This window comes from Notamacropus eugenii, chromosome 1, assembly GCF_028372415.1.
Source record: "Notamacropus eugenii isolate mMacEug1 chromosome 1, mMacEug1.pri_v2, whole genome shotgun sequence".
Classification (NCBI taxonomy): Eukaryota; Metazoa; Chordata; class Mammalia; order Diprotodontia; family Macropodidae; genus Notamacropus; species Notamacropus eugenii.
In genome coordinates, this window is record NC_092872.1 from 54,816,879 (window position 1) to 54,829,133 (window position 12,255).

At 49.0% G+C, this 12,255-nt stretch overlaps 2 protein-coding genes across 4 annotated transcripts in view; both read right to left on the reverse strand.

Moving 5' to 3' along the window:
• Window positions 1-397: 397 nt before the first annotated feature.
• On the reverse strand, window positions 398-9,229 carry PDIA2 (protein disulfide isomerase family A member 2). The gene is made up of 11 exons (XM_072601914.1): window positions 8,784-9,229; window positions 6,819-7,025; window positions 4,786-4,919; window positions 4,385-4,522; window positions 4,118-4,234; window positions 3,496-3,621; window positions 3,209-3,403; window positions 2,687-2,807; window positions 2,272-2,453; window positions 1,449-1,550; window positions 398-531 (listed from the first exon to the last, which is right to left on the reverse strand). Exons 1-11 carry the CDS (start codon window positions 8,992-8,994, stop codon window positions 487-489), a joined length of 1,578 nt encoding a protein of 525 aa, XP_072458015.1. The 5' UTR covers window positions 8,995-9,229; the 3' UTR covers window positions 398-486.
• Window positions 9,230-9,443: 214 nt separating this feature from the next.
• Window positions 9,444-12,255, reverse strand: part of ARHGDIG (Rho GDP dissociation inhibitor gamma) — a 28,107-nt gene continuing 25,295 nt past the window's right edge. For all 3 annotated transcript variants that reach the window (XM_072601929.1, XM_072601947.1, XM_072601937.1), the window contains exons 3-6: window positions 11,541-11,624; window positions 11,198-11,274; window positions 10,809-10,872; window positions 9,444-10,502 (exon numbers count right to left, since the gene is read on the reverse strand). In XM_072601929.1, the coding sequence (XP_072458030.1) occupies window positions 10,303-10,502; window positions 10,809-10,872; window positions 11,198-11,274; window positions 11,541-11,624 (425 nt within the window). In that variant the 3' untranslated portion in view covers window positions 9,444-10,302. The remainder of the gene's footprint in view (window positions 10,503-10,808; window positions 10,873-11,197; window positions 11,275-11,540; window positions 11,625-12,255) is intronic.

Sequence of the window (12,255 nt, forward strand, 5' to 3'; positions counted from 1 at the left end):
CTGCCTCCAGGTCTTCAGCTCCCATGGGTGAAGGTGTGCCCCTTTAATTAGAAGCAGAGAAAAAACAGGCCTGAGAGAACTGGACCACAGTTCTCCTGACAACACCCCAACCCACTTCTCCAGATAGGCCTCTCCCTTCCCCTCTCCCCACCACACTAGGCATCAGGGATAATCTTGGGCTCGAAATCTTTATTATGGGAGCCCCAATGGCTTCAGATTATCTTGGTGTTATCTCTTCTCTACCCCAGTCAGACTTTTCTCCCCCATTGCTCACATCTCTGCCTGCTGCTCCCCCCAAGAACCCTTCCCAAAATACTAGGAGGTGGGCAAGGGAGCAGGATGAATGAAGAGATGTTAGGTGCCTGAGGTAGTGAGGTGAGGGAAAAGCAGAATGAAGTCAAGGGCCAACGTGATTTAATTTAAAAGTTCTGAATTCTCCAGGACCTCTGGGACAGCTGCAGATAGCTGCGGATAGGGCCAGGCCAACTACAATTCATCTTTGTGTATTTTGCTGTCATTGGTTCCAGCCTCCTGGGAAGAAAAAAGTGTCAGTCACTCAGCTAGCATTTATGAAGTTAATAGTGCCTACTGTGTGTCAGGCACTGTGTTCAATTTTGAGGGTTAAATAGGCCCAAACCCAACAACAGCCCAGCTCTCAAGGGGCTTACAGTATGATGAATGAAACAGCCTTCAGACAACTATGGACAAAGAAGATATAGATAGATAGATAGATAGATAGATAGATAGATAGATAGATAGATAGATAGATAGATAGATAGATAGATAGACAGACAGACAGACAGACAGACAGACAGACAGACAGAGATATGGTATAAATATAGGATTATATATATAAAATAGATATAGAATATATAGAGTATAATATAGAATGAAATGAAGATATCTATGATATAATGATGTAGAATTTATATAAAGAAGAATATAATATAGAATAAAGTCGACATATAGTATAAAAATAAAAATACACATGGAAGGCTGGGAAAGACTCCTTGCAGAATGGAGGAATTTAACTAGGATGGAAGGGACCTTAGAGATCATCTGATCCATCCCCACTCCCCTCCGCAATTCTCTAGATGAGGAAATTGAGCCCCAAAGAAGGGACAAGATAAGGTCACATAGGTAGTAAAATGCAGAGCTGGGATTTATACCCAAATATTCTGACTCAAAATCCAGTGTTCTTTTCACTAAGGCACAGTCTCCAAGGTCCTATTCCTAAGGATTTTACCCCTTTTTCTGTGTCTCCCCACCTCCAGAGCATAGAATATCTAAGGATCTTAGAGACCATCTAGCTCAACCTTCTTATTTTACAGACTGAGGAAACTGAGGAAATGGCTAAGGTGGTTGGTTGAAGTTCTTTGCTCTAGACCCCTGACCCCAAGAGAGGAAAGAAGAAGAAAGGGAAGAGGGTATTAGGAAGGAGCACCCACCGGGATGGGGACCTCAGGTTTCTCTGGCTCTGGCAGGACACCACCACTGTCTAAGAATTTGGAGAATGTCTCCAAGTCCCTGGCACTTGTATACTCGATCACCTGCCAGGGAAGAGGATGAGTTAGAGGTCTGAGGAGGAGACATCCTAAGCTGAGAGTAATTCCCTCAAACCACTTCCTTTCCACTCAGAGTAGAAAAGCCTGCCTTCTCCCACACATTATACCCACTCACCCTGGAAAGTGGGGAGAGCAGACCTTCTGAGAGTTGTCTATCCTTCCTGCCTCTGCCACCATTCCAGGACTCCAACTTGATTGTGCTCCAAGTAAAAGAAGCCTAGCTATGGCTCTAGACACACAGGCAGTTGGACCTTTTAACCAGTCATAATATAGTACTTTAAGGCTTATAAAGTGTTTTCCTAGGGCAGATGTTATTGGGAGGGGGAGGAGGGATTGGAGCACTCTCTGTGGAGCTGTCCAGCTTTCAGAGTGGTGTGCCATTTTACAGATGAGGAAAACTATGCTCAGACCAGTAAAGTAACTTGCCAGGTTCCTAAGTCCAGATCTCCTGACTCCAAGTCTCAGGTGCTTTCCACAGCAGATTTTTGTGAGCGGAGTTGAGAGGGGTGCTGAAGGGAGTGGCTAGACACTCTAGCTCACCAGGGCTCTTCTCAAAGGACAGGATGGGGTAGTTGATGGAGGAAAGGACTGGTTTCACTCCAGCCTCCTAGCCCCAGCTTAATCAGCTGAGAATTTATTAAGCATCTATTGCTGCACCAGGAACCAGCAGTATATTAACCCCTGGCTCTCCCCAGAGCCTCCTCACCTTACGGTCTGGGCCGGCTGGGAAATATTTAAGGGTGGGGAAGCCTCGGATGGTAAAGGCCTCCAGCTCATTAGCTGTGGAGTCAAGTTCAGCAATGATGATGTCCTCATGGTCCTTGTACTTCTCTGCTAGGTCCACCCAGGTCTGGGCCATCTCCTTACAATGTGTACACCATGGGGCATCTGAGGCAGGAAGGTGGACCAGAGTCAAGAGTCCTTACCACCCAAGACATTGCCCCCCCCCACGCACAAGTCTGATGCCCTTACCCCTGATGGAGGATCTTACAACCAGGCTCTCAGAGCCCTAGAGGGAAGTCATACTATTGGGGTCTCATAGGGAAGCCCCTGGGGCCAGGAAATAAGGCTGCTGGAGTTCCTAAGATCCCCTGACTTACCTGTCCCTCAGGGATACTCACAGAACTTCACAAACACATTCTTCGACTCATCAAAGACTACTTTTTCAAAATTCTTCCCTACGAGAACCTTGACAGGTTTCTGGTCCCAGTCTGCTGGAATCTCCTGACTCCGGAGTTGGGGCTGTTGGTAAAAGATAGGTCTGTTGTACTGGGGAAGGGAAAAGGTGTCTGGACTGGCTCTGGACCTGTCTCTACCCTCCTGAGGACAGAAACAGTCATAGAGAGTGGCAAGTTTCCTGACTCCTGCATTTACCGCTCAGGGGGTATCTGGGCCTGTAGAAGCCATAAGCAGACAGTCCTGGGATTCAGGCCACTCTGACCTCTGCCCAGCCTTTGCCCGTCCTCCTGATGATAACACTTGAGATAGGGACGTGGTATGCTCCCATTTCTGAAACAAGAACTCAAATAGGCTGAGAGCTAGAGCAGGGTACTAGGGGTCCCTCCCTTCCGTGTTTTCTCTCAGAAGCCCTTGGAGGGACAATGAAAGACCTGACTGGATTAGGAGGTTTGTATGGGGCTGACCTTGATTTTGCCACTAAGAATGTCCTGGCAGAAGGTGGTGACAGAGGCAGCTGTGATCTCCTCAGTGTTGGGCACATACTTTTTGGTGGTGTCCATATTGATAAAGCGCAGAGTTGGGGCATCTGTGGCATTCATGTTAAAGTACTGCAACACATGGGCATTCTCTCCAGCTACATCCACCACCACAAACAAGACCTGGGGGACAGACCAGGCCACCAGTCACTGAGAACTAGGAAAGGCCAGCCCAGTCAGCCCACATCTCCCTCATCCCTTCCTCCTCTACATACTTCTCCTCTGAAAGGAGGGGCAGCCTCCCGGAAACCGGTCAGAAGCTCCTTGTGTGTGGCAAGTGTCTGGTTGATGAAGAGCAGGAGGTGGTTGAGGATCCTGGCCCCAAAGATCTTGCGGGATGTCTTTAGGAGAGGAAAGAATGATCAAGAGCCAAGGGTCCCCATCAACATCCCTCCCTGATTGCCCCCTTCAGTTTTTTTCTCTCTGATGTTTCCTTTCCTCCATGTCTACCTCACCCACAGCATCTCACCCTATAATAACTATATCTCCTTAAGTATCTCCAATACAATGTTTATTTGTACATATTATTTTTCTGACCACCCCCTCCCCAACCCTCAGTATAATTTAAGCTCCTTGTGATTGGGGATTGCTTCGATTTTGTCTTTGTAGCCCAAACTCCCAGCCCAATGCATAGCACATAACTACTTATTAAATGCTTGTTGAATTAATGAACAAAAGGATGGATGGATGGATGGATGGATGGATAGATGGATATGCCCCTTTTTTACTCAAATAGCTTGGGTACAAGGGATTCTGTTGACAAAATCACTTCTGACCCTCACAGTCCCCCTTGTTTTTTGTGACCAGAGGAGTTGGAGACAAGACCTGGAGCATTACCTCACTGTTGAATTCAGTGACCAGGTGCATGCTGTGTACGATAAGGAAATGGGAGAGATCCACTTTGTCCAATCCTAGCTCCTCATCCACTGGAAAATCTGCACGCCCCTCATCAAACTGGAACAGCCAAGCCAGGGCCCCAAAGGAAGAAGGAAGAGACAGAGATCAGGACGAGGATGGCCTGAGGTCAGAGGGTGAGTTTCAGCCTGGCATCTGAAGTCCCTTCCCTAACCTGTCCTCTCCTCTTGCCTTTCCTTCCTCATTTACCTTCTTGAAGAGGACCACTGTGTCGTTGCTCAAGCCATATTTCTGGAAGAGCTCTGGTCGGTCAGTGTAGCCAAAGGTCAGATCCAAAGCATCCTTTGCAACAGCCAAAAACTCAGCCACATCTTCATCCTGGAGGTCCTGTGTCCATGCTTAGATGTGAATCCAGGGGCAACCCAGCCCTCTCCCCAGCACCTCCCATACCTCAATTCTTCCATAGTTCATAAACTATAGAAGCTCAGAACTGGAAGAAACCATAGATTCTACAGCGTCAGAGTTGGTCGGGCCCTTGGAAATCATCTGGTTGGAATGGCTTCATTTTACAGATGAGAAAATTGAATCTCCAGGGGTGGAAGGTGAGGATGGAGAAAGGGGTGATTGTGAGACCCACACTCCAAGCTTACCTTGAAGAACCCAATGATAACAATGTCCTGTGAATCAATGAGCTGTGCGGCTTCAGCCTCAGTCTCCAGCTGAGTAGCAGCAGGACCTGAACGTCTCTTTAGCCAACGAACAATGCCCTCAGCCTCCCTCGGGCCTATGATGCAACCCCAAATCCCAGAGTTAGAAGAGACCTTAGGGCTACCTAACCCAACTCATTTCTGAATTAGAAGGCCCTGTCCAACATACATGGTAAGCCATCCTCCCAACTTTGTTCAAAGACCTCAAATGAGGGGAGTCCACCACTTCCCCAAATGGGCCATTCCACTTTGGGGCAGCTCTGATTCTTAGGAAAGTCTTCCCAACGTCAAGCCTAAATTTGTTTTTCTACAATTTCCACCCAACTCTCCTCCTGCCCTGCAGACTACTCCATCTTCCACATAAGCTTTCTCCAAATACTTGGACATCTATCATGTCATTCCTTTGCAAGTAGTCTTTTCTTCTCCAAACTAAACATTCCCGTTTTTCTCCAACTGACTCTCATATGGCCTAATCTGAAGGCACTTCCTTCCCCAATGTGATCACTTTCCTCTGGCCTTCCTGCAGGTTTCTAGCATCCTTCCTGAAATGTGCCCAGGACTAAAGAATTCTCCAATGCAGTCGGCCCAGGGCAGAGCATAGTGGCACTAACACCCCATTGGTACTGGATGCTGTGCCTCTCTGAATGCCAGCTAATACTGCATTTGCCTGTCTTGTTCAACTACCATATTATACTGTTGTCTCAGTTAGAAGTTACAGCGTACCAAAGTCCCAGAAAGTTTTCCAATAAATGGTTATCCTCCCAAATTTCCCTTCTCCTTTACTGAACACTCATGAAGCTGATTTTTTTTAACTCGAGCATTAGATTCTACATTTATCCTTATTAGAGTTCATCTCTTTAGATTTGACCCAGTGTTCCAGCCTAGCAAGACTACAAATTATTTAGTATGCCCCGTACAGCCTTATTTTTGTGTGCATACTTCACTGATTTTTTTTGTCTTTATCATCTGTTCCATTATCAACCTCATTGGCTAAAAAAATTAAATGGGTCCAAATATTTAACTTATTATTAATATTTAATTTAATTAAATACAGCCAAAGAGAGATCTTAGGGGCACTCTACCAGAGACCTCCCTGCAAACTGACTTGGAGCTATTAGTGTTCTGATCCAGACATTCAATCGGTGCTGGACCCACCTGATTAGATTATTTTCCAGCCCACACACCTGCTACATCTTCAGGAATAGCAAGGGAAACTTGATAAAATCCTATCTCCTTCCCTTAGGGGTCAGGGTCCAGCATCCCCTCAGCCCTTGGAATAAAGCCAGGGACAGCAGAATGAGAAGCAACTTGAGCTCCCTCCCTTCTCCCTCCTCCCCCACTGCTACCTGCGTCTCACTCATGGGAAGGGTTCAAGGTTACCAGGCAAGAATCAACGGGCCACAATGAATCAGGACTTCTGGTTTTTCTGGCTGCCATATGGACTTTTTTGAAGGATTGGTTTAGGACAAGTCCGAGAATGTTAGTTAGCACCCTCCAAAGGGCCCTGAGCAGTCATCTATTTTAGGGGTTGTTAACCTTTTTTGTGTTATAGCCCCTTTGGGCAGTCTGGTGAAGCCCATAGATCCCCTTCTCAAAACAACATTTTTAAGTGTATAAAATAAAATATTTGAGACTACAAAAGAAGCTGATTATATTGAAATGCTCTTATCAAAATATTTTTGAAAACAAGTTCACAGCTCCCAGGTTATAAATCTCTGAGATTCTAATCCAACCTTCTCATTTTATCGGTAAGAAAAGAAGACAGAATGTGACTGTCCCAAGGCCACACAACAACTTTGGGATGAAACAAGGGGTAAAACCCAGGTCCTCTGACTCTCACTTAGGGCTCCTCTTACTACACTGTGCTTCTTGGATCTCTGTTAAATTCTTCACTGCTCCCTGTTGACATTTCCATTTGACACACTTCTCTTGCCCCCACAAAGGTCCCACCGGATCACCCGAGGCCCCTTCCCCACCTGTAAACTCCACAGGCTGTGATCTGTCCCCATCTTGAAAGAACTTGAGGACGGGGTACCCAGTCACTCCAAACTCTACCACCAGGTCCTGTTCTGCAGGGCCATCCACCTTGGCCAGCTTCAGCTCTGAGGATTCATTCTTCAACAGGGATGCTGCCTTTGCATACTCAGGGGCCAGAGCCTGGCAGTGCCCACACCAGGGAGCATCTGGGTAGTGGGTGGAGAGCTCAGTGAGTAGGGTCCCACTTCCTACTCACTAGCTTTCTTTCACCCACTATTTTTATCTTGTCTCTCGCTCAGAAACTTTCTGACTCCTTTGTCTCTAGAGGAGTTATTCAGCCCAGCCACCAAACACTGCCAGGCAGATCGACACCTAAATTGTTCATTTGTGGCCAAGAATACCCACTTGGAAATCTGCCTTGGTGTCCTATCATTCTCAGGGGCTAGCCATCCTTTGTGAGTTTAACTGGAGTGTCTCACTGTCATCTGACTCATCAGATAGTAGGAACTCGAGTCAGAAGGGATATCAGTGAAATTCTGGTCCAAAGCCTGCATTTTACAGATGAGAAAATGGGTCCAATGAGAGAGTAGTCACTTGTACTAGATCACACAGGCAAATAAGTAACTGATCCAGGCTTGGAACCCTGGTCCTTTTGAAGATCCTGCTCTGTCTCCTCCACAATGAAGGGGGTTAGAGTGGGAGAAGAGGAGTCAGATGGACCCTGAATGGACCCTTCCTTCTCTTCCAGTCCCTGATGGATCTCCAAGAGCTCCCTGTGGAGTATCCCATTGCTCGGAGATTCCTCATATAGAGTTGCATTCCCTGGGCACCCTCTCCGATGCCAGGCCCCTCCTGTGGGGAAGCATCTTTTGATGGCCCACTAGGAGTTGGGAGGATGCTGGGTTTCTGTGTCTTGGAAGACAAAGTTCAAGATCAACGTGCAGCCAGCTCAGTACCATCGGATCCTGTGGAGATGTACCTATGAACCTTCAGCTCGTGCTGTGAGTATTGTTGCCCATCTGTGAATGTGTCCATGTATGTATTTGTACGTCAAGGGCTCTGTATCCTCTCCCTGCCTGTATGTGCCTCTGGGAGCTCACATTTCTCTGCTATACTGATTCAGTGCTTGCCTGTTAATTTTCTGTTCTTGGTTTCTGGGTCTCCCAATCTGACCTGCAAAGGGATGCAAAAGAAATAGCCAGGGAGTCCTGGGAGGTGGACAGACTTGAAACAGTCCAGACTGGACTTCATTCTTCTACCTTTACTCAAAACTCCCTGGGTTGGGAACTGGGGGAGGGGATCCCTTTGTGTTGGGTAGGGACTAGTGAACAGCAGGAGAAAGATGGTGCTGTTTCCCAGCTCTTTAATTGTTAACTCTGCAGTGGGAAAAGGCGCAGCTGGGCCCAGGGACTCTGGCCTCCTCCCCTGCTCCCAGATGTTCCCCAGAGCAGAAATGGGACAGGACAAGAGCTGAAAATGGTCATAGAGGTCAAAGAACCATAGAATGAATATCTGAGCTGGAGGTGACCAGAGAGAGTCCAAAGGGTTCATTTTCCAGAGGAGTAAAGAGAAGGCCAGAAGTGTGTGGGGGTGATTTATTCAAGGTTTCTCGGAAATTCAGTAGCAGGCTGCGGACTTGAGTTTAGGGTTTAGAATGTCCTCCGTCTCCTGGTTGGATAGGACAAAGGTCTAGGGCAAACCATACCAGAGCAGGAACTCCTCTCCTCCACTCCCTGGCACTGCATGAGAACCCCACCTCCCCTTACACTGCACAAGACCTCAACCCAATGCCCTCAGCCTAAAGCCCCACCTTTTCCAAGGCCTGCTGAATGACTCCTTGGATCTGCCTTCTCTCCCTAAGCCGCTATTCCTCATTCCTTCCCCCAATCTTGAAGTGTGTTGGGGGACAGGAGGTGGGAGTGGGGGTCTCTTGAGGGCAGCCCTTCCCCCATTCCCGCACTCACAGAACTCCACCAGCAGGTAGCGGTGTTCTCGAAGAGCCCGATCAAAGTTGTGTCGGGTGAGGACCAAGATGTCCTCCTCCTCCAGAAGTTCATCAGAGGGGGGTCCTGAGGGGGCCTCTTCCGGAGCCTTGGCCTCCTCTTTCCCTCCCTCCTCCCCATCTAGGGCCCATACAGTAAGCAGAAACAGCAGCAGGAGTGAGGGAAGTCTCATTGTTGGGAGCGAATGCTGCCTGGTGTCTGTGCCCTGGGAAGGGGGGTGGGGGCAGATAACAAGGGGGGAGACCAAGGACCTGCTGCCACGTGGCAGTTCCTAGGCCTCAGTACCAGGTGCAGGCTGGGAAGATAAGGCACAGCCACAGTGGAATTGGTTGGGGCTGGGGCCAGGCTCTGGGAGTAAGTGGGGCAGGGCAGGGGGGCAGCCAAGAAGTTTGGGACAATCTTTACCAGCTGCACCTTGTCAACTAGACTCCAAATAGCCTCTGACCTTAATAAGAGGTAGGATGGCTTAGCCCTTCTTCTTGGACCCATTCAGGGTCTTTCGGCCCCAGCCCCCACTCCCCTATACAGAGAGGCACCGAGACAACTGGTGTTGTCTTTCCAGCTGGGGAGCTATGAACTGATGGCCCACAGTCCAGGGAGGGGAGAAGAGATACACCTGAGTCAAGAGACAGAAATCACTGAAGTTTAATGGAAACAGTTGAGAACACCGACAGCAGGAGAATTGAGGGCAAGGACGGGAACCCCACAGCCTGGGGGGTAGGGACAGGCAGGAACACAGCCTTTCCTTCTCAGGCAGCCCAGACCCAGCCATGCTGGGGCCACAACAGGAATGTGATGGGGTAGAGGTGGGGGACAAGGGACACAAGGCAATTCTGATGAGCTTTGGTTACAGACACAAGCCCCCGGCAGGCAGGTAGGGATGGCTGAAGGCTTCTACTGCTCCCCACCTGTTCCGCCCCACTCTATGCCCACCTGTCCCTGGAAGCCTCCTCCAGGAAGATGACTGTTGGACCCTGAGTGGGGAGGACCAGGATAAGGGGATGATGAGAGTCAGGGTTTGTATAACCTGGTGCAGACACAAAAGGGTCTTCTGATGGGATTGAAGGAAAGAATTATGGAACTGCCCCTTCCTACTGAGCTTGGATGGTTAGGAGAATTATGTAATGGAGGAAGAGGATCAGGTCAGGTGCTTTGGAATCCCTATTGGGAGAGGGGAATTGTGCTGGGTCCCCAGGAGGGACACCCCCAAGGAGAAGGAAGGAGCTAGGCATGGGTGGGAGCTGATGGGGAAGTTGGAGGCAGCCCCTTCCCGGGCTAAGGGTGTTGCTGGGGGCCAGAGGAAGGCCCCGAAATGGACAGGATAAAGAAAGGGGGGACCCACACCCAGTGCTCCAATTATGGGCTCTCAGCCCCCCAGGAAGGTCCCTGCCAGTCTGGCCCAAGGGTGACCTTAGACTTCAATGGAGGCTGAGGCAGGTGCAGGTGGGACAGGGGTTTGAGGGCATGTGGGGGGTGGGAGTCAGTCCTTCCAGTCTTTCTTTATGTTGAGGTCCCACTCCCAGGACAGATGGTCTGTTTTGTCATCATCCGTGAAGAAGGACTTGATGTGGTAGGTGCCCCGAACGAGTAGACCCTTGGGGGCTTCCTCCATGGGTGTCAGAAACTCATACTCCTCTGTCCTTGGCCCATAACTCCCCACCATGTACACAGCCTTGTCCACTGCGGGTAAGATAAAGTCAGGAGCTGTCCATGGAGACTGCCCTGCCTCCCCCTCAGACTCAGGGCTCCCAGAAGGCAGGGACATCTCCCCCATTCAGTGCTCCCCAATGATAGGGACTCTCTCCTTGGACTGGTGGCATCCTGAGGTCAGGGACCATGCTTTCTCCCCTTTCTCCCTCCAGGGTCCAATAGAGAACTCTACTCCCAGGAAATTCTAAGGAAACTGAGGATGGTGGTAATGGATGCCAGGATTGTGAGACCGCCCCCTCCCCCAGTCCCCATTCCAGTGCCTGTGGCTGGTCTCACCTCGTAGCCCTTTGCGATAGGTGTGATGAAGATACTTCAAGCCACAGACAATCTCCTTGTTAACCTGCAGGCAAGTGAGAGTGTGGTCTAAGTTAGAGAAAAGCGGTCGTTGGCCCATGTATGTGGAACTGGAAATGGACTGAGTCAAGATGTCCCACAAGGACAAGACAGGAGTATAGCCCAAGCCTCTTGGAAAGTTTGGAACCAAAGGGGATGGAAATGTAGGCACTCCCCACACTAACAACACACCTGGAAACCAAGGATCCCCAAGATTGGTCTTAAGGGGAAAGGATTAATCACTTCTGGGGTACTGTGGCAGAGTTCTAGGGGGAACACCCATTACAAGTGACATCTGGGGTGTGAAGCAAGAGATCTGATTTGAGTCTTGCCTTAAAGGAAATCTTCACTTTGTAATCCACACCTTCCTTCAGCACAAACACCTGATTCTTGAGAGATTCCAGGTCCCCTGTGTAGGTGAGAAAAACAGAGCTGGGAGTCAGGCTTCAGTTTGCTGGGCCTTAGGGGACAGATGGGGGTTTCCATAGTGACAGGATTGAGGTGAGAGGCCCTGGCTGCCCAGGAACTAGAAGTGGGATAAGGAGGCATAGGGTGTTCTGTGGGTCTTTGTTTCCTGGACACAATGGAAGTTTCCTGGAAGGCAATTTATAGGTCTCTTTTCCTCCTATCTCTCTCCCTTATAACACCCAACACAAAGTGGGAGGAAAAGATCACCTGTCAAGTCCATGGTAATGGGTCCAGGGGCCTGTTCACACACCAGCGTCAGCCGGGTCACCTGTACATTGGGGAGGCTAGGATCTGAGGTACAGAAAGAACAGGGTAGTTAGGAACAGGGGAGAATACTATAACCTACAGTCCCTTAATGACCTCTTTCCTGTCATCAGTCTTTTTGCTGTTCCTAAACTATTACTCCAATCCACAATGTGCTTATCTCTCCTCCTTTGGTTGCTGACATCCTTCAGCTGAGGTCACCCCATTCCAGGAAACCTTCCTTGGTTCTCCCAATTCCCATTCACTCTCCCTCCTCTGGACCCCCTCAACCCCCCCACTGTTCTGTGTGTTATGGTTATCTTTCTCTGTGGGTCTCTGGTCCTCCAGACCAGAAACTCCCTGAAAGACCTGGGTTTTGTCTCCTACTGTGCCCAGTACAAAAAGAAGGGGAGTCAGTCGTGAATTTGGGATCGGGGGGCGGGGAGGATGAGTCAGGTGGTTTGACTTTTATTTTTTAGGTGAGGAAAAATCCTGTCTGAACAAGCTGTGCTTTGAATTTTCCCTGGATGGCAGAAGGTAGCTACTACCTAATTAGCTAAGGGATGGCATCATGATACAAAGAGCAGAGTACCACCCCCAGCCCTGCCATGGAGAGGATTCTGGGAATGAAAAAATAGACCAATTGTCAGTCTAAGTAGGTGAATTCCAAAACTGGCTT